The sequence below is a fragment of the Oncorhynchus nerka genome, linkage group LG9b (genome assembly GCF_034236695.1).
Source record: "Oncorhynchus nerka isolate Pitt River linkage group LG9b, Oner_Uvic_2.0, whole genome shotgun sequence".
NCBI lineage: Eukaryota > Metazoa > Chordata > Actinopteri > Salmoniformes > Salmonidae > Oncorhynchus > Oncorhynchus nerka.
This window is the reverse complement of record NC_088424.1, coordinates 40,079,455-40,101,995: the sequence shown is the minus strand read 5'-3', so window position 1 is coordinate 40,101,995 and position 22,541 is coordinate 40,079,455. Positions and strand designations below refer to the sequence as shown.

General features: G+C 42.1%; 1 protein-coding gene across 1 annotated transcript in view; it reads left to right on the top strand.

The window, feature by feature from the left end:
* LOC115121100 (kelch-like protein 24) overlaps positions 1 to 17,580 on the top strand; it is a 62,770-nt gene extending 45,190 nt beyond the window's left edge. Inside the window, exons 6-8 of the mRNA XM_029650129.2 lie at positions 4,664 to 4,852; positions 12,205 to 12,393; positions 12,929 to 17,580. Of these exons, the coding sequence (XP_029505989.1) occupies positions 4,664 to 4,852; positions 12,205 to 12,393; positions 12,929 to 13,132 (582 nt within the window). The 3' untranslated portion in view covers positions 13,133 to 17,580. The remainder of the gene's footprint in view (positions 1 to 4,663; positions 4,853 to 12,204; positions 12,394 to 12,928) is intronic.
* The last annotated feature ends 4,961 nt before the right edge of the window (positions 17,581 to 22,541 follow it).

Here is a 22,541-nt window from a genome sequence, read left to right as displayed (position 1 = left end):
CACCACATATCACCACATATCACCACATATCACCACATATCACCACATATCACCACATAATATCACCACATATCACCACATATCACCACATATCACCACATATCACCACATATCATCAGTACACCACATATCACCACATATCATCAGTACACCACATATCACCACATATCATCAGTACACCACATATCACCACATATCATCAGTACACCACATATCACCACATATCATCAGTACACCACATATCATTACATAGCATCTTCATCTTCGGTTTTGCTGCTTCAATTCATTAACTGATACTCATAGGAATGTAATTGCTAATAGGACTGTGATGTTTAACAGCTTGTTGTGGTCCGTGTCTGTCTCGTATTGTAATGAGTTTCTGTGTGATTGATACTCCCCAGAGCCCCTAGAGAATGGATGGACTTTGATGCCAGACCTCAGAGAGAGTGTGTGTGTGTGTTTGATAATAATAATATTTGTCCTATATCAACACATGTACAAGTGTGTGTTAATATAGTATTCATGTGTGAATTGTTTTTCATATCCCACTCTCTCTGAGACGCCCTCGGAGAGTGGGGTCACGACCAGGGTCTGCCGTGTTAACTTGGACTTTTACTCCACTACATTCCTAAAGAAAGTAGTGTACTTTTTACGTGATACATTTTCCCTGACACCAAAAAGTACATTTTGAATGCTTAGCAGGACAGGAACATGGTCCATTCACGCACTTATCAAGAGAACATGCCTGGTCATCACTACTGCCTCTGATCTGGTGGACTTACTAAACACACATGCTTTGTTTGTAAATTGTCTCTGGGTGTTGGAGTGTGCACCTGGCTGTCCATGAATTTAAAAAACAAGAAAATGGTGCCGTCTGGTTTGCGTAATTTAAGGAAGTTTAAATTATTTATACTTTTACATTTGAAACTTAAGTATATTTCAGCAAATACATTTACCACCAGAATGAGGAAGAGCTCTGTTTTGTTGTTTTGAAAGGATTGTTGTTTTGAAAGTGTATTGTAAAGTTCTTAGTAGCTAGCTAACTTTTTAGTTTGGATCCGACAACGCAGTTGGCGTCAGTTGCTGTGACTGCTAGTCTCTGCTCAGTGATCCTGTCGACCAAGGATGAATCTGAGGAGCTATTTGGCGTTGCAGCTAGCCTAGGTGCTAGCTAGCTGCATATCAAGCTAGCAGGGTTTTCTTGAGGGCTTGAACGCAGCCCGTGACTTGCTTAGCTATTGTGGCTGGGACCGCGGATTGTCCCGGGTTTGTGGCTGTCTAGATCCCTGCTGTTTGTTGCTTTCAATCTTTCCTGTGACCAGCCCTTCCGGGACAAAAATAGTTCTACAAGCAGTTGTTGCAACAACAAGAAAACAGATGAGTTGAAACAGGAGAACAGCAAGATGACAGCAATCTGTAAGTCATTGAGAGAGGACATCAGTTCTGTGTGTGAATCCATGATAACATTGAAGGATAAATCCAACTCTCTTGGGACAGTCAAGGCAGAACAACATAGTTGTGAACAGAATTGCAGATTCTCCACATGAGACCTGGATGGAGTCTGAAGACAGTGAGGGAAATGATCTCTGTGAAATTGAAGATGGACCACAGGAAGATTGAGGTGGAGCACTCCCACAGGACTGGAAAACCCACCACCGGCCCAGGTGACAGGCCCAGGCCGATAGTGGTCAAGTTCCCGAGGTTCAAGGACAAGGTAGCTGTCCTGGAAAGAGTCAAGAACTTGAGAGGAACGTGAATCTCCCTCAACGAGGACTATCCTGAAGCTGTGCGCCAGAAGAGGAAAGAACTGATCCCAGCCATGAAAGTTGCCAGAGCGCATGGGGACATTGCGTATATCCGCCATGACAAGCTCATTGTCCACCCTTCCTCCCAGAAGCCTGGAGGGGATGAGAGAGCCAAGCCTATAGGATCGTAGCTTCAATCCCACAACAGACACACTCACACACCAATTAATGAATGGACTGCTGAATGTTAAAAAAATATATCTTGCTTTGTTTGCTCTTCAGTATTATGCCTATCTCTGATAAGCTCCACAGGAAAGGGCATATTATTATATGTAGCCTCAGAAATACTGTAAGGTTCATGATATCGATAACTTGCTAACATCAGATAACATTCATATATTAGCCATTTCTGAGACTCACTTGGATAATTAATTTGATGATACATCAGTAGCAATACAAGGATATAACGTCTATAGAAGAGACAGAAATGCTTATGGGGGAGGTGTTCCTGTATATATTCAGAGCCACGTTCCTGTAATGCTTAGAGAAGATCTTATGTCAAGTGTTATTGAAGTGTTGTGGTTGCAGGTTCACCTGACACATCTAAAGCCTTTTCTGTTGGGGTGTTGCTATAGGCCACCAAGTGCAAACAGTCAGTATCTAAATATAATGTGTGAAATGCTTGATAGTGTATGTGATGTAAACAGAGAGGTCTACTTTCTTGGGGACTTGAGCATTGACTGGTTTTCATCAAGCTGTCCGCTCAAGAGGAAGCTTCTTACTGTAACCAGTGCCTGTAATCTGGTTCAGGTTATTAATCAACCTACCAGGATGTTTACAAACACTACAGAAACAAGATCATCCACATGTATTGATCACATGTTTACAAATACTGTAGAACTTTGTTCTAAAGCTGTACCCATTGGATACAGTGGCTATATCCAGGAAAGCGAAAATCCCAACAGCTGGGCCTAAAATAGTGTATAAGAGATCATACAAAATATTTTGCTGTGACTCTTATGTGGTTGATGTAAAAGTATTTGTTGGTCTGATGTGATTAATGAGGAGTATACAGATTCTGCACTTGATGAATTTATGAAATTGCTTCTTCCAATTATTGATAAACATGCACCTGTTGAGAAACTGACTGTTAGAACTATTAAGGCTCCATGGATTGATGAGGAATTGAAAAACTGTATGGTTGAAAGAGATGGGGCAAAAGGAGTGGCTAATAAGTCTGGCTGCACATCTGATTGGCTCTCTTACTGCAAATTGCGAAATAATGTGACAAAACTCAACAAAAAGAAGTAGGAACCTTATTATGAAGCCAAGATCAATGATATAAAGAATGGTGGGAAAAAACATTGGAGTACTTTAAATGAAATGATGGGCAGAAAGACATTCAACTCCATTGTTCATCCAATCAGATGGCTTATCACAAAACCATTTGATGGTTTTTTAATGATTACTTAATTGGCAAAGTGGCCAAACGTAGGCAGGAAATGCCAACAACGAACAGTGAGTCATCTTATTCATGCATAATAAAACAAATAATGAAAGAACAGCATTGCAAGTTAGTGTGGGAGAGGTGGAAAAATGATTGTTATCGATTCAATAATGACAAACCTCCTGGCATTAACAACTTAGATAGAAAACTATTGAGGATGGTAGCTGACTCTATAGCCACTCCTATCTGTTATGTCTTTAATCTGAGCCGAGAGAGAAGTCTTTGTCCTCAAGCCTGGAGGGAAGCCAAAGTAATTCTGCTGCCCAGGAGTGTATATAAGCTTGCTGGCAGCTATTAGCAAACTGTTGGGGAAAATTGTGTTAGACCAAATACAATGCTATTTCTCTGCAAACAAATTAACAACAGACTTTCAGCATGCTTATAGAGAAGGGCACTCAACATGTACTGCACTGACACAAATGACTGATGATTGGTTGAAAGAAATTGATAATAAGAAGATTGTGGGAGCTGTACTGTTAGATTTCAGTGCAGTGTTTGATATGTTGTTGAAAAAACATGTGTTATCGCTTTTCAACCTCTGCCATATTGTGGATTCAGAGCTATCTATCTAATTGAACTCAAAAGGGTTTTCTTAAATGGAAGCTTCTCTAATGTCAAACATGTAAAGTGTGGTGTACCGCAGGGCAGCTCTCTAAGCCCTCTACTTTTATCAATGACCTGCCACTGGCATTAAACATCAGCAACCACAGCTAATGATGTCACTCAAACCCTTAACAAAGAGTTGCTGCCTGTTTTGGAATGGGTTGCCAGTAACACACTGGTCCTGAACATCTCTAAAACTAAGAGCATAGTTCCCTAAGTTCTAGAACTCAACTGAATCTGGTAATGAATGGTGTGGCTGTTTAACAAGTTGAAGAGGCTAAATTACTTGCCGTTACCTTAGATTGAACACTGTCATGGTCAAGATGGGTAGAGGTCTGTCCGTAATAAAGAGATGCTCTGCTTTTTTGACACACACATGGGCTGGTGGCTTCCTGTAAACAAACCTGTCTCTATGCCACAGACAGTGTCACTGTGTGTTGGATGTGTCAGTACAGTAAGCCTATTTGAACAGGATTGTGTGTGCACAGATAAACACCCTCGCCATGGGAGTTCCTAAGACAGGTGTATGTACATTATAGTGTATGTAAATCAGGGATGGGCAACTCCAGTCCTCAGGTCCTGATTGGTGTCACACTTTTGTCCCAGCCCCAGCTAACGCAACTGACTCCAATACAATAATCAACTAATCTTCAGTTTAGAATGCAATTAGTTTAATCAGCTGTGTTTACTAGGAATGGGGACAAAGAGTGACACCGTTCCGGCCCCTGAGGACTTGAGTTGCCCATCTGTGATGTAAATGGTAGTCAGTATTGTCTTGTCTTACCACTGTAATTGTATATCTGTGTAGGTCTATGCAGTGGGAGGGTATGACGGCCAGAGTCGTCTGAGCAGTGTGGAGTGCTATGACTCCTTCTCTAACCGCTGGACAGAGGTGGCTCCCATGAAGGAGGCAGTCAGTTCCCCAGCCGTGTCCAGCTGTGCTGGGAAACTCTTTGTCATCGGCGGAGGGCCGGACGACAACACTTGCTCTGACAAGGTGGGTAGACCTATACACATGTATAACTGGCAAGGTGGGTAGAACCACACACATGGATAACTGGAAAGGTGGGTAGAACCATACACATTGATATACAGTTGAAGTCGGAAGATTACATACACTTAGGTTGGAGTCATTAAAACTAGTTTTTTTTCCAGAATTCACATAATTCACAATTCCAGTGGATTAGAAGTCAACAAACACTAAGTTGACTGTGCATTTAAACAGCTTGGAAAATTCCAGAAAATGATGTCATAGCTTTAGAAGCTTCTGACAGGCTAATTGACATAATTTGAGTCAATTGGAGGTGTACCTGTGGATGTATTTCAAGGCCTACCTTCAAACTCAGTGCCTCTTTGCTTGACATCATCGGAAAATCTAAATAAATAGACCTCAGAAAAAAAATTGGAGAGCTCCACAAGTCTGGTTCATCCTTGGGAGCAATTTCCAAACGCCTGAAGGTACCACGTTCATCTGAACAAACAATAGTACGAAAGTGTAAACACCATGGGACCACGCAGCCATCATACCGCTCTGGAAGGAGATGCGTTCTGTCTCCTAGAAAAGAAACGTACTTTGGTGCGAAAAGTGTAAATCAATCCCAGAACAACAGCAAAGGACTTTCTGATGATGCTGGAAGAAACAGGTACAAAAGTATCTTTATCCACAGTAAAACGAGTCCTATATTGACGTAACCTGAAAGGGCCGCTCAACAAGGAAGAAGCCACTGCTCCAAAACCGCCATAAAAAGCCAGACTATGGTTTGCAACTGCACATGGGGACAAAGATTGTAATTTTTTGAGAAATGTCCTCTGGTCTGATGAAACAAAAATATAACTATTTGTCCATAATGACCATCGTTATGTTTGGAGGAAAAAGGGGAGGCTTGCAAGCCGAAGAACACCATCCCAACCGTGAAGCACGGGGGTGGCAGCATCATGTTGTGGGTGTGCTTAGCTGCAGGAGGGACTGGTGCACTTTACAAAATAGATTACATCCGTAATGGGTCTTTGACCAAACAACTACCCCTCATCACTGCCAAACGTTCCCTGAAACACTTCTGCGAGCAGGCCTTTCTAATTGACCTGACCGGGGTATCCTGGAAGGACATTGACCTCATCCCATCAGTAGATGATGCCTGGCTATTCTTTAAAAGTGCCTTCCTCGCCATCTTAAAAAAGCATGCCCCATTCAAAAAATGTAGAACTAAAAATAGATATAGTCCTTGGTTCACTCCAGACCTGTCTGCCCTTGACCAGCACAAAAACATCCAGTGGCGTTCTGCATTAGCATCGAATAGCCCCTGTGATATGCAAGAAGTTAGGAACAAATATACACAGAGAGTTAGGAAAGCTAAGGCTAGCTTTTCCAAACAGAAATATGCATCCTGTAGTACAAACTCCAAAAAGTTCTGGGATACTGTAAAGTCTATGGAGAATAAGAGCACCTCCTCTCAGCTGCCCACTGCTCTGGGGCTAGGAAACACTGTCACCACCGATAAATCCACTATAATTGAGTATTTCAATAAGCATTTCTCTACGGCTGGCCATGCTTTCCACCTGGCTACCCCTACCCCGGTCAACTGCCCGGCACCCTCCACGGCAACCCGCCAAAGCCCCCACAATTTCTCCTTTACCCAAATCCAGATAGCTGATGTTCTGAAAGAGCTGCAAAATCTGGACCCCTGCAAATCAGCCGGGCTAGACAATCTGGACCCTCTATTTCTAAAATGATCTGCCGAAATTGTTGCAACCCCTATTACTAGCCTGTTCAACCTCTCTTTCGTATCGTCTGAAATTCCCAAAGATTGGAAAGCTGCCGCGATCATCCCCCTCTTCAAAGGGGGGGGAGACACTAGACCCTAACTGCTACAGACCTATATCTATCCTACCCTGTCTTTCTAAGGTCTTCGAAAGCCAAGTTAACAAACAGATTACTGACTATTTTGAATCCCACCGTACCTTCTCCGCTATGCAATCTGGTTTCAGAGCTGGTCATGGGTGCACCTCAGCCACGCTCAAGGTCCAAAACGACATCATAACCGCCATCGATAAGAGACATTACTGTGCAGCCGTATTCATCGACCTGGCCAAGGCTTTTGACTCTGTCAATCACCACACTCTTATTGGCAGACTTGACAGCCTTGGTTTCTCAAATGATTGGCTTCCTATATCGCAACAAAGCATCTTTCACTCATGCTGCCAAACATACCCTCGTAAAACTGACCATCCTACCGATCCTCGACTTCGGTGATGTCATCTATAAAATTGCCTCCAACACTCTACTCAACAAACTGGATGCAGTCTATCACAGTGCCATCCGTTTTGTCACCAAAGCCCCATACACTACCCACCATTGCATCCTGTACGCTCTCGTTGGTTGGCCCGCTTAATACTCGTCGCCAAACCCACTGGCTACAGGTTATCTACAAGTCTCTGCTAGGTAAAGCCCCACCTTATCTCAGCTCACTGGTCACCATAGCAGCACCCACGCGTAGCACGCTCTCCAGCAGGTATATCTCACTGGTCACCCCCAAAGCCAATTCCTCCTTTGGTCGTCTTTCCTTCCAGTTCTCTGCTGCCAATGACTGGAACAAACTGCAAAAATCTCTGAAGTTGGAGACTCATATCTCCCTCACTAGCTTTAAGCACCAGCTGTCAGAGCAGCTCACAGATCACTGCATCTGTACATAGCCCATCTGTAAACAGCCCATCTATTTACCTACCTCGTCCCCATACAGTATTTATTTATTTATCTTGCTACTTTTCACCCCAGCATCTCTACTTGCACATTCATCTTTTGCACATTTACCATTCCAGTGTTTCAATTGCTATATTGTAATTACTTCGCCACCATGGCCTATTTATTGCCTTAACTCCCTTATCTTACCTCATTTTCACTCACTGTACATAGACTTTTTGTTTTCTTTTGTTCTACTGTATTATTGATTATGTTTAGTTTATTCCATGTGTAACTCTGTGTTGTTGTATGTGTCGAAATACTATGCTTTATCTTGGCCAGGTCGCAGTTGCAAATGAGAACTTGTTCTCAACTAGCCTACCTGGTTAAATAAAGGTGAAATATAAAAATAAATAAAAATGAGGAAGGAAAAGGACGTGAAGATATTGAAGCAACATCTCAAGACATTTGCTTGGTCGCAAATGGGTCTTCCAAATGGACAATGACCCCAAGCATACTTCCAAAGTTGTGGCAAAATGGCTTAAGAACAACAAAGTCAAGGTATTGGAGTGTCCATCAATGCCCTGACCTCAATCCCATAGAAAATGTGTTGACAGAACTGAAAAAGCATGTGCGAGCAAGGAGGCCTACAACCCTGACTCAGTTACACCAGCTCTGTCAGGAGGAATGGGCCAAAATTCACCCAACTTATTGTGGGAAGCTTGTGGAAGGTTAACCAAAACATTTGACCCAAGTTAAACAATTTAAAGGCAATGCTACCAAATACTAATTGAGTGTATGTAAACTTCCGACCCACTGGGATTGTGATGAAAGAAGTACAAGCTGAAATAAATAATTCTCTCTACTATTATTTTTAAAATAAAGTGGTGATCCTAACTGACCTAAATCAGGGAATATTTACTAGGATTAAATGTCAGGAATTGTGAAAAACTGACTTTCAATGTATTTTGCTTAGATGTATGTAAACTTCTGACTTCAACTGTACATCAACAATCCCCCAAACCCACCACACCTGTCCTTCAACCCCACCACCACCACCATTCCCTGTCCTTCAACCCCACCACCATTCCCTGTCCTTCAACCCCACCACCACCACCTTTCCCTGTCCTTCAACCCCACCACCACCACCATTCCCTGTCCTTCAACCTCACCACCACCACCATTCCCTGTCCTTCAACCTCACCACCACCACCATTCCCTGTCCTTCAACCCCACCACCACCACCATTCCCTGTTCTTCAACCCCACCACCACCATTCCCTGTCCTTCAACCCCACCACCACCATTCCCTGTCCTTCAACCCCACCACCACCACCACCACCACCACCACCACCACCATTCCCTGTCCTTCATCCCCACCACCACCACCACCCCTGGCCTTCAACCCCACCACCACCACCATTCCCTGTCCTTCAACCCCACCACCATTCCCTGTCCTTCAACCCCACCACCATTCCCTGTCCTTCAACCCCACCACCACCACCATTCCCTGTCCTTCAACCCCACCCCCACCACCATCATCATTCCATCCTTCAACCCCATCACCATTCCCTGTCCTTCAACCCCACCACCATTCCCTGTCCTTCAACCCCACCACCACCACCATTTCCTGTCCTTCAACCCCACCACCACCACCACCACCACCATTCCCTGTTCTTCAACCCCACCACCACCACCACCACCATTCCCTGTCTTTCAACCCCACCACCACCATTCCCTGTCCTTCAACCCCACCACCATCACCATTCCCTGTCCTTCAACCCCACCACCACCACCATTCCCTGTCCTTCAACCCCACCACCACCATTCCCTGTCCTTCAACCCCACCACCACCATTCCCTGTCCTTCAACCCCACCACCACCACCATTCCCTGTCCTTCATCACAGTTGTATATACAGAATACATACATTAACAACCACCCAACCCCAACACTCCTGTCCATCATTCATAACAGTAAAGATGGAATCTGATTATAGCAATCAAATCAATCAAATGTATTTATAAAGCCCTTTTCCATCAGCAGATGTCAAAGGGCTTATACAGAAACCCTGCCTAAAACCCCAAACAGCAAGCAATGTAGTTGTAGAACCACGGTGACTAGGAAAAACTCCCTAGAAAGGCAGGAACTTAGGAAGAAACCTAGAGAGGAACCAGGGGTGGCCAGTCCTCTTCTGGCTCTGCCGGGTGGAGATTATAAGAGTACATGGCCATTAAGGCCAGATCGTTCTTCAAGATGTTCAAACATTGTTAGATAGAATCATGTACTTGTGAGATTTGCACCTATCCTATACATCTCTCCAATAACACTCTTTAATAACTTCCTGACTGATATTACAACACAATGGTCTCTAATAACCCTCTGACTGATATTACAACACATGGGTCTCTAATAACCCTCTGACTGATATTACAACACATGGGTCTCTAATAACCCTCTGACTGATATTACAGCACATGGGTCTCTAATAACCCTCTGACTGATATTACAACACATGGGTCTCTAATAACCCTCTGACTGATATTACAACACATGGGTCTCTAATAACCCTCTGACTGATATTACAGCACATGGGTCTCTAATAACCCTCTGACTGATATTACAACACATGGGTCTCTAATAACCCTCTGACTGATATTACAACACATGGGTCTCTAATAACCCTCTGACTGATATTACAACACATGGGTCTCTAATAACCCTCTGACTGATATTATAGCACATGGGTCTCTAATAACCCTCTGACTGATATTATAACACATGGGTCCCTAATAACCCTCTGACTGATATTACAACACATGGGTTGAATAAGGTTGGTTTGAATAAGGTGGCTGTTTATCCAGTTCAAGTAGTGTACAGCGAATCCCTATAGCTGGAGGACAGAGGACTAGATAAAATCACAACACCTCCCTATAGCTTTTTGGTTCCAGGTTGAACACTTGGGTCTACATGGAACCAGAAAGGGTTCTCCTATGGAGACAGCTTTTAATGTATATCAAATGTACACAGAACAGAAAGGGCTTTCCTGACATACAGGATGTTGTTTTTTATCTCCCTTTTGATACCCCCTATCTAAGCGGCACCCCTATGGCATCAATGATGTCCAGTCCCTCAGAGATATAGTCCTGTGTGGCTCAGTTGGAGTAAGGTGCTTGGTTCGGTTCCCTCAGGGAACCAATACAGAGAAGGGAAATAAAGTATGAAAATGTATGCACTCTCTCCTGTAAGTCGCTCTGGATAAGAGTGTCTGCTAAATGACCAAAGTTTAGTTTTTTACACAGTGTCTTAGACTAGGAGTACTGATCTAGGATCAGTTTTCCCTTTCTGATTATAATGAGTAAGACAGGGGACCTGATCATAGATCAGCACTCCTCCTCTGATATGGACACGGGTCCAGGACAGTGATATCTCCTGGGTGTCGTGCGGCAGTCGGTTTTCTCTCTCCTCTGATATGGACACGGGTCCAGGACAGTGATATCTCCTGGGTGTCCGTGCGGCATTCGGTTTTCTCTCTCCTCCTCTGATATGGACACGGGTCCAGGACAGTGATATCTCCTGGGTGTCGTGCGGCAGTCGGTTTTCTCTCTCCTCCTCTGATATGGACACGGGTCCAGGACAGTGATATCTCCTGGGTGTCGTGCGGCAGTCGGTTTTCTCTCTCCTCCTCTGATATGGACACGGGTCCAGGACAGTGATATCTCCTGGGTGTCGTGCGGCAGTCGGTTTTCTCTCTCCTCCTCTGATATGGACACGGGTCCAGGACAGTGATATCTCCTGGGTGTCGTGCGGCAGTCGGTTTTCTCTCTCCTCCTCTTGGAACCAGTGGTGATGTCTGATAAATGAACACAGACACAGACAAAGGCTGCATGGCTCTGTCTCGGATAGGACAGATATCACACTTGGCCTCTGTTCTAATAGTATTTTAAAAGTTCAATTTCCGTTCCTAGTCCCCTTTGTCTCTTTTCCTTGAAATGTGTCACCTTTCCTATAGTCTCATTTGTATCCTTTCCTAGAAAACGTGTCACCATTATCTAATCCCCTTTGTCTCCTGTCCTAGAAAATTGTCACATTTCCTAAAGTTTAATTTGTCTCTTGTCCTAGCCGCCCCTTTGCATTGCAGGTTGATATTCATTGGCATGGATCTTGCTCTGGCAGAACTGAGCCAGGCAGAACTGAGCCATTTCCGCTAGATGGGCCAGCTGTAAAAAGTATTTAAAGCACCTGCTCTGTTTATGACCGTTAAAGTGAGAGAAAACAGGCAGGAAGAGAAAGAAGGGGAGGGAGTGGGGGATGGTTTGGCCAGGAGCCCTCATAGTGTTTTGCATATCTTGCTGTAATACTTTCCACCACTGAAAGGATAAGAAAATAGGTCAACTGAAATATGATTATTATTGATTAAACTGAGATGTATGTGTGTTAACATGTCCAATTCCATATATCTGACTTGTACAATCTGTCTGTCCAATGTTTCTGCATGTCCCAAGTGTCTCCAAGTGTTTTACCAAGATCCAAGAAGGAAATCAATTGTTGTACTGCATAATGTTTTCATGTGTTATGCTCTGAGTCCATGTATCCTTGCACAGCTATACCTTTCAAACCACAGTTTTGGAACCTAACATAATGAATCAATCATTAATCCACGTGATCTGTCTAGGTCCAGTGCTACGACCCAGAAGAAGACACCTGGGCACTAAGGGCAAGCATCCCCATCGCGAAGCGCTGCATCACGGCAGTCTCCCTGAACAACCTGATCTATGTGTCAGGAGGTCTCACCAAGTCCATTTTCTGCTACGACCCTGCAGAGGACTACTGGATGCACGTGGTGCACACCTTCAGCAAACAGGTAATGATGACATCAGCTATGGTACTGGGAGACTTTCATTTCAACTTCAGAGCTGCTATGAGGTAACAATAGTTTATGAAAACAAATACAGTGTTCACATTACATTATAACTGGAGATTTTTGATTTCAACCCCAAAAAAGGAGGCAACAGTGATGAGGAACATTTCCCCTCTTTCTTTCTTTCTCTTTCTCTCTCTCTTTCTCTCTCTCTTTCTCTTTCTTTCTCTCTCTTTCTCTCTCTCTTTCTCTTTCTCTCTCTCTCTCTCTCTCTCTCTCTCTCTCTCTCTCTCTCTCTCTCTCTGTCTCTCGGTCTCGGTCTCTCTCTCTCTCTCTCTCTCTCTCTCTCGGTCTCTCTCTCTCTCTCTCTCTCTCTCTCTCTCTCTCTCTGCCTCTCGGTCTCTCTCTCTCTCTCGGTCTCTCTATCTCTCTCTCTCTCTCTCTCTCTCTCTCTCTCTGTCTCTCTCTCTCTCTCTCTCTCTCTCTCTGTCTCTCTGTCTCTCTGTCTCGGTCTCTCTATCTCTCTCTCTCTCTCCAGGAGAGCTGTGGCATGTCTGTGTGTAATGGGAAGATCTTCATCCTGGGTGGGCGGGGTGAGAACGGCGAGGCCTCAGACACCATCCTGTGTTACGACCCGGCAACAGGCATCATCACCGGGGTGGCCGCCATGCCTCGCCCCATCTCCTACCACGGCTGTGTCACCATCCACCGTTACAATGAGAAGTTCCTCCACCGGCCCTGACCCCACACACACAGAAACACACAGGCGTGTACATAATCACGCTTTCAGATACTCTGAAAAAAATATGTATTGAGACACTCTCTCTTTAAAAATGCTGCAAGCAGACATGCACGCATAATCACCCCACTCACACACACACATTCTTTATTCATCTCAAGAAGCAACTTGTTTAGAAATTCAGACCACCTACAGCCCCAGTTTCTGATTAAATTATTCACTCATTGGCCTATGTAGCAACTCTCTCTGTGGTTGGTATCATGGAATTCCTGCTATGCTACTGCAGATCCATCTCTGTCTGTTGTGGTTTTCTGGAGAACCAAATCACAGACCGTCTGTTAGGCCTCCAGACGGCACTACAGTATGTAAGCATCAGTGTGTAGGCTGTGGGCATTCCTGGGCCAGTAGCAGCTCCTCAGCTGCTCTTCCTAAGAACCAGAGATTCTGGTCTTTGATTGTAAACAAAGTGTTGCTTTTCGAGATGATGTATGTTGTCAGGTGCTGACAGGGAATAGTGATAGTAATCAAGAACAAAGCACTGATTCAGACTTGAGAGAAATGCATTGGAACCTGGCTCTGATTGACCTGCGGGTGGTACAGGAAGGGTTTTAAAAGGCAAAAAGTTATACTCATCACTCCATTGGCTGTATTCCAACTGTCTTAAAATGGCCTTAAAATCACTTGATAGTATCATGGAAACTTGTAACAGTACATGCTTCATGGAATGTATGGGAGTCCTTTTAGCTGGAAGCCCAGAGGGTAAGGATGGAAGCTAGAGGTTAAGAATGTGGTCGAACTGAGTTTCATGACTTCAATTTGATTTGCAGTTAAGCAGTGATTGTTCGGTATAATTATACAGTACCAGTCAACAGTTTGGACACACCTGCTCATTCAAGAGTTGTTCTTTATTTGTACTATTTTCTACATTGTAGAATAATAGTGAAGACATCAAAACTATGAAATAACACATATGGAATCATGTAGTAACCAAACAAATCAAAATATACTTTAGATTCTTCAAAGTAGCCACCCTTTGCCTTGATGACAGCTTTGTACACTCTTGGCATTCTCTCAACCAACATCATGAAGTAGTCACCTGGAATGCATTTCAATTACCAGGTGTGTTAATTTGTAGAATTTTTTCCTTCTTAATGCATTTGAGACAATCAGTTGTGTTGTGACAAGGTAGGGTTGGTATACAAAATATAGCCATATTTGCTAAAAGGCCCCAAAAATATATTTTGATTTGTGTAACACGTTTTTGGTTACTACATGATTCCATATGTGTTATTTCATAGTTTTGATGTCTTCATTATTATTCTACAGTGTAGACAATAGTACAAAATAAGAAAAACCCTGAAATGAGTAGGTGTGCCCAAACTTTTGACTGGTACTGTATATATTTTAATAGCTGATTGGAAAAACAGAGGCCATGTCCAAATAGTATGAAATGTCTTACTTCCATTGTCAATTACATGATTGAAAGGAGGCAAGGAAAGGAGGCCATATGAGAGCATTGGGACGCAGCCAGAACCTTTGCTGTTGTCTCTGCTCCTCTCTCCTCTCCTCCTGCTGTGGTCTGAACTATGAATCTGCTCTCTCCTATTTCCATTTCCTGTCAGAGCTTCCCTCTACTTCCTGTTTCCTTATCCTCTCTTTTCTCCTCATATCCTACCTCTTACATTTCCATCATCTTTCCCGGTTGCCCTCCCTTTAATCTTTGGTACACACATACACTACCGTTTAAAGGTTTGGGCTCACTTAGAAATGTCCATTAAAATAACATCAAATTGATCAGAAATACAGAGTAGACATTGTTAATGTTGTAAATGACTTTTGTTGCAGGAAACGGCAGCTTTTTTTATGGAATATCTACATAGGTGTACAGAGGTCCATTATCAGCAACCATCACTCCTTTGTTCCAATGGCACGTTGTGTTAGCTAATCCAAGTTTATCATTTTAAAAGGCTAATAGATCATTAGAAAACCCTTTTGCAATTATGTTAGCACAGCTGAAAACATTCATTCTGTTTAAAGAAGCAATAAAACAGTCCTTCTTTAAACTAGTTGAGTATCTGGAGCATCAGCATTTGTGGGTTCGATTACAGGCTCAAAATGGCCAGAAACAAAACTTTCTTCTGGAACTTGTCAGTCTATTCTTGTTCTGAGAAATGAAGGCTATTCCATGCGAGAAATTGCCAAGAAACTGAAGATCTCGTACAGCGCTGTGTACTACTCCCTTCACAGAACAGCACAAACTGGCCCTAACCAGAATAGAAAGAGGAGTGGGAGGCCCCGGTGCACAACTGAGCAATAGGACAAGTACATTAGAGTGTCTAGTTTGAGAAACAGACACCCACAAGTCCTAAACTGGCAGCATCATTAAATAGTACCCGCAAAACACTAGTCTCAACATCAACAGTGAAGAGGTGACTCCAGGATGCTGGGGGAAAAAAATAATCCATATCTCATTTCATGTATGTTTTCATGGAAAACAAAGACCTAAGTGGACCCAAACATTTGAACGGTAGTGTACCTATATACACACAAATAAACACACACACAGACATTTTATTTTATTTTGGAATTTATTAAATTATATTGAGTCTTTTTTTACCATTGGATATTTGTACTGGTGTAGCTTTACCTGTGTGCTTGTTGCGCCATGTGTTTGGATAGTTGATCTGGATGTTGGGTGTGTGGGTGATTTAGTCCATTTCAGATGTCTTTGTATATGAAGACTGTTCTGAATGACTGGTACAGTATATCATGTGACTTTTACCATATGTAAACCGCGTTGCGTCATAATAGACTGTTTGCTATTGTGCCGCTTACCCAGTGGCCTTGCTTCATGTTTGCAAATTCTATAGAACTCTGTGCCATACGTAGACGGTGTCACCTCTCACCTGTATACTCATGTAATGTACAGCTCATGTACACAGTGTAGCTCGGGGTAACCATGGTGACCTCCAGGTGTGTGCCGTCTGCTCAGGTAATACACTGACACCAGTGTATTACCTCACACAGGATATGATGGATTGGCAGGTGTGACGGCAGAAATGTCTTTGTGTTGATTCTGGTCAGTAAAAGTCTTCTTTTGCTTTTGGTGTCATTAGAATAGAGATGTATTGCTGTGAATTGGGTCTTTTTATTTACTCCATTTTGATTTAAATGTATCTGTTTTTGTTGATTGTGTCTTTTTGTATCCGAGAGCCCCAATTGTGCACTTTCACTATTATATGTAGAGTGAAATTGAAAATATCACAATGTAAATATGATTTTAGAGTTTCTTTGTTTACTGTATCAGTAAATGTTCTTTGCTTTCATGTGACGTATGTGAGTATGGTGAATGGAGCCAGTCAGCATCTCCTACTGGTCTGTGCTGCTGTTTCTCTGATTCCTCACAAATAGCACAACTATAACATGTGAGATGAAGATCAACACAGGGAGAGAGAATGGGGGAGGGGGGATGCATGCCGTTATTGGGTAATGGGTAAGGGACGGGTTTTGTTACTCAATTATGATTTTACTAAATAAAATGTTATCTAAATTTAAACAAAAGAAGTGTAAGATGCAATAGAATAATATTAGGATATATCTGGATCTGTTAATCAAAGTGAAATGACATGCTTGTTGGCTTACTCTATATTCCAGACATTCATGTAGTTGGCTGATTTGATTTTTGTGTGAAATTCACAGTGGTAAACCACCGGAAGCAATATTGGATAAGAGGAATGTTGGAATTCTTCAGAACCCCTCAAGTGTAACCTCATTCTCTCCCAGAATTCCTAGCTCAGGGTTTTAACTCAGTGGCACACAACCAGAGGAGGCTGGCAGGCGAGAGAAAGAGTGTGTGAATGCGTCTGTGACTTCATTGAGTATTTACCATAACAGGACAAAACAACATTGTCCTCATGTCTATGTATCACCATGATTTATGTTTTTCATTGTTAGCAGTGCAGAGGTTTTCATGTTTCTGCCTTGTTGAGATGATCCCTTTGTTCTGATCATATTCTTACTCTTTCTATAGCTGTTATTGTGGTGAGTGCTGGGATAAGGGTTAGGATTGTGTGTGATTGCGTGATGCTTGTTTATGACAATCTGTCCCATGCAAATGGTCTCTACTCTATTTTGGATGACTCTCAGTGGGCAAGGCCTGGACAGGGGAGAAGTGATTGATGGATGTGAATGCAGCGTTCTATGGGAACCTGGATTTCAACTGTGGATTTGAGGGGGGAGGGGGGGGGCAGTACTGTCTGGAGAATGCAGTCCTTTATACCATAATGGAATAAGCCAATATTGGATTAAAGTATGTATGATGTGTTGTTTGAATCTTTTGTTCTTCTGTTTGTCACTGAAAAGTAACTTGGACTGTCTGAGCTACAGTATATCAGACTGTAATTGTTCACTTGTGTAAATGAAGCATCAATAAAGTTATTCTTTATAATGAACTTGGTGTACAGTTCTATGATATATTGCAATACAATATTTAAAATACCATAGCTTAAAACATGAATGGCAGCAATACCATGATATAGTGCCACTGTATTAGATAAAACAAGACATACACTAGTCTTATAATCACAGTGATTGGAAGAATGTAAAGATATGTGTCTGTCTGCCTGTCTACCACCCCACTAAACCTATAGCCTGGAACGGAGAGGAGATTCCAAAGGAATAGACACTACTATTACACACGGTACAGGGTGGTTATTACACTATTGTCGGTGTCAATTGCCCGTCAATCGTCAAAGGACTGTTGTTACCTGGGGAGATGTTAAATGGAAATGCCTTATCGCACTTTAATCAAATGATGACTGGTTCAAGATTCCAGAGAATAATTCCACATTTTCACATAGGCTACACATTTAGAGCTGTACACTCTCAGAACAAGGGCTCCAAAACTGTTCCCCAGCTGTCCCCATAAGACAACCCTTTTTGCTCCCAGGTAGAAGAACCCTTTTTAGTTCCAGGTAGAACCCTTTTGGCTTCCATGTAGAACAATCTGTGGAAATGGTTCTAAATGGAATCCCGAAGGGTTCTGACTGGAACCAGAAGTGTTTTTATCTCGAACCAAAAATGATTCTTCAAAGGGTTATCTTAAGGAGACAGCCAATGAACCATGTTAGGTTCTAGATAGCACCGCTTTGTCTAAGAGTGTAGGCTACACATGTGAATGCATATGTTGATAAACCCAGGGGAAACCATCTGTTGTGCTGGCAGAGACTGGAGATTGGCTACAGCAGGTGGTGTGACGATAGCCTTGGTACCGGTCTGTTTAGCTATCATTCCACTGATTGTCATGTCAAACTATGTTTGGCTATTCAATCAGCAGTTGGCAAGAGAGCAGAGACAGACTGGCATCCATGCTAGTGTGATGATGGAATTCATGGATAGGATGAAGTTGTTCCTAGGCACTGATCTAAGGTCAGTTTTGAGTCCCATCCACCCCAGAGCCATCTGGCTCTGATCCACCCTAGCCCTCACCGCAATACACCCCTAGGATAGGATGGGGGTAATCTGATCCTAGATCTGTGCCTATGGTGTTTATATGTTTTCTTACAGGCTCTTCCCAACAATGCAGAGAGAAAGAAAATAGAGAAATAACAGAAAAGTAAAAAACCTATTAATTAATAAATAGACCATGAGTAAAGATAACTATATACACGGGGTAGCAGTACCCAGTCGATGTGCAGGGGTACAAGGTCATTGAGGTAGATACAGATGTAGTCAGAAGTGTACATACCCTTAGGTTGGAGTCATTAAAACTCATTTTTCAACCACTCCACACATTTCTTGTTAACAAACTATAGTTTTGGCAAGTGGGTTAGGACATCTACTTTGTCCATGACACAAGTCATTTTTCAAACAATTGTTAACAGACAGATTATTTCACTTATAATTCACTGTATCACAATTCCAGTGGGTCAGAAGTTTACATATAATAAGTTGACTGTGCCTTTAAACAGCTTGGAAAATTCCAGAAAATTATGTCATGGCTTCTGATTGGAGCTGTCAATTGGAGGTGTACCTGTGGATGTATTTCAAGGCCTACCTTCAAACTCAGTGCCTCTTTGCTTGACATGGGAAAATCAGAAGAAATCAGCCAAGATCTCAGAAAATAATTGTAGACCTCCACAAGTCTGGTTCATCCTTGGGAGCAATTTCCAAACGCCTGAAGGTATCACGCTCACCTGGTCAAAGAACAGTACACAAGTATAAACCCCATGGGACCACGCAGCCGTCATACCGCTCAGGAAGGTGACGCGTTCTGTCTCCTAGAATTGAACGTACTTTGGTGCGAAAAGTGTAAATCAATCCCAGAACAACAGCAAAGGACCTTGTGAAGATGCTGGAGGAAACAGGTACAAAAGTATCTATATCCATAGTAAAACAAGTCCTATATCGACATAACCTGAAAGGGCCGCTCAGCAAGGAAGAAGCCACTGCTCCAAAACCACCATAAAAAAGCCAGACTACTGTTTGCAACTGCACATGGGGACAAAGATTGTAATTTTTGGAGAAATGTCCTCTGTTCTGATGAAACAAAAATATAACTATTTGGCCATAATGAGAGGAAAAAGGGGAAGGATTGCAAACCGAAGAACACCCTCCCAACCATGAAGCACGCGGGTGGCATGTTGTAGGGGTGCTTTGCTGCAGGAGGGACTGGTGAAATTCATAAAATAGATGGCATCATGAGGAGGGGAAATGATGTGGATATATTGAAGCAACATCTCAAGATATCAGTCAGGAAGTTAAAGCTTGGTCGCAAATGGGTCTTCCAAATGGACAATGACCCCAAGCATACTTCCAAAGTTGTGGCAAAATGGCTAATGGACAAAAAAGTCAAGGTATTGGAGTGGCCATCACAAAGCCCTGACCCCAATCCCATAGATAATTTGTTGGCAGAACTGAAAAAGCGTGTGCGAGCAAGGAGGCCTACAAACCTGACTCAGTTACACCAGTTCTGTCAGGAGGAATGGGCCAAAAATCATCCAACTTATTGTGGGAAGGTTGTGGAAGGCTACCAGAAACGTTTGACCCAAGTTAAACAATTTAAAGGCAATGCTACCAAATACTAATTGAGTGTATGTAAACTTCTGACCCACTGGGAATGTGATAAAAGAAATAGAAGCTGAAATAAATAATTCGTTCTACTATTATTCTGACATTTCACATTCTTAAAATAAAGTGGTGATCCTAACTGACCTAAAACAGAGAATTATTACTAGGATTAAATGTCAGGAATTGTGAAGAACCTAAATGTATTTGGTTAAGGTATATGTAAACTTCAGACTTCAACTGTATGTACATATAACTAGGAAAAAAGTGACTAGTCAACAGAATAGATAATAAACAGTAGCAGCAGTGTATGTGACGAGTCCAAAATAATGAGTGCAAAAAGGGTCCATTCAGATAGTCCAGGTAACTATTTGGTTAACTATTATTTAACTAACCATTTAGCAGCCTTATTGCTTGGAAGCTGTTCAGGGTCCTATTGGTTCCAGACTTGGTGCTTCGGTACTGCTTGCGTGCAATAGCAGAGAGAACAGTCTATGACTTGGGTGTCTGGAGGTCCTGGATGGCAGGGAGTTTGGCCCCAGTGAGGTACTGGGTCGTACGCACTACCCTCTGTAGCGTCTTGTGGTCGGATGCGGAGCAGTTGCCGTACCATAAACATAGACCTATCATACTCTGTGTATACAACCTTCAACTAACTGTAACAGTATCATATACATAAACATAGACCTATCATACTCTGTGTATACAACCTTCAACTAACTGTAACAGTATCATAAACATAGACCTATCATACTCTGTGTATACAACCTTCAACTAACTGTAACAGTATCATATACATAAACATAGACCTATCATACTCTGTGTATACAACCTTCAACTAACTGTAACAGTATCATAAACATAGACCTATCATACTCTGTGTATACAACCTTCAACTAACTGTAACAGTATCATAAACATAGACCTATCATACTCTGTGTATACAACCTTCAACTAACTGTAACAGTATCATATACATAAACATAGACCTATCATACTCTGTGTATACAACCTTCAACTAACTGTAACAGTATCATAAACATAGACCTATCATACTCTGTGTATACAACCTTCAACTAACTGTAACAGTATCATATACATAAACATAGACCTATCATACTCTGTGTATACAACCTTCAACTAACTGTAACAGTATCATAAACATAGACCTATCATACTCTGTGTATACAACCTTCAACTAACTGTAACAGTATCATATACATAAACATAGACCTATCATACTCTGTGTATACAACCTTCAACTAACTGTAACAGTATCATAAACATAGACCTATCATACTCTGTGTATACCTTCAACCTTCATAAAATAGACCTAACTGTATACAACCTTAACAGTATCATAAACATAGACCTATCATACTCTGTGTATACAACCTTCAACTAACTGTAACAGTATCATAAACATAGACCTATCATACTCTGTGTATACAACCTTCAACTAACTGTAACAGTATCATAAACATAGACCTATCATACTCTGTGTATACAACCTTCAACTAACTGTAACAGTATCATATACATAAACATAGACCTATCATACTCTGTGTATACAACCTTCAACTAACTGTAACAGTATCATATCAGTTAAGAGGTAGTGGCAGGACTGAATGTTATCTGTTTGGCAAAATGCCATTTGGTTATTATTAAAGGTTGGCATAACACCGTTGCTCATACTTCACATACCTCGAATGAAAACCTCAGATATTCTCCTCTGGTTGTATGGCAACAAACCCTCGTGGATTTAATAACGGAGAATGAAACAGTGGCTCAGAGGTTTATCAGATTCATTTCAAATGAATGACTGTGATCCAATACATCCAGCATGGAAAGAAGATATTTGGCACCAGCTTGTGATTCTTCTCACATCTCATCTCAACCACACACACACTGTCATGAACCAGAGACTTCCTTATCTATACATGTGTACTCTCTCTCTCTCTGGCGTACATCATGTCATTTCAGGACATTCAAATATTGTTATGGTTACTGTGCCAAACAAATGTGGCACAAGCCACTATTTGATAAACTGATAAATACAGCAGGCTATGTTCTTCGAATTAGAACACCTTGACTACTGTATAGTGGTTTACAAACTATTTGAAGTGTGTAACTCTGACACTGAAAATTTGACAGAAAAGCAAAGGGCCAACGATGAGTAAAGATGTTTCAATAACAGAATTGATTGTGTGATGTGTTTTTAAAACTTTGTTATGACATCAGCTACATTTTACATCCATGAGGTTAATAATTATTGACCCATTTCTTCAGCATGAAGCTAAGATTATTATACTGATACTGAGATACAGTGTTGGGCAGGTTACTGTAT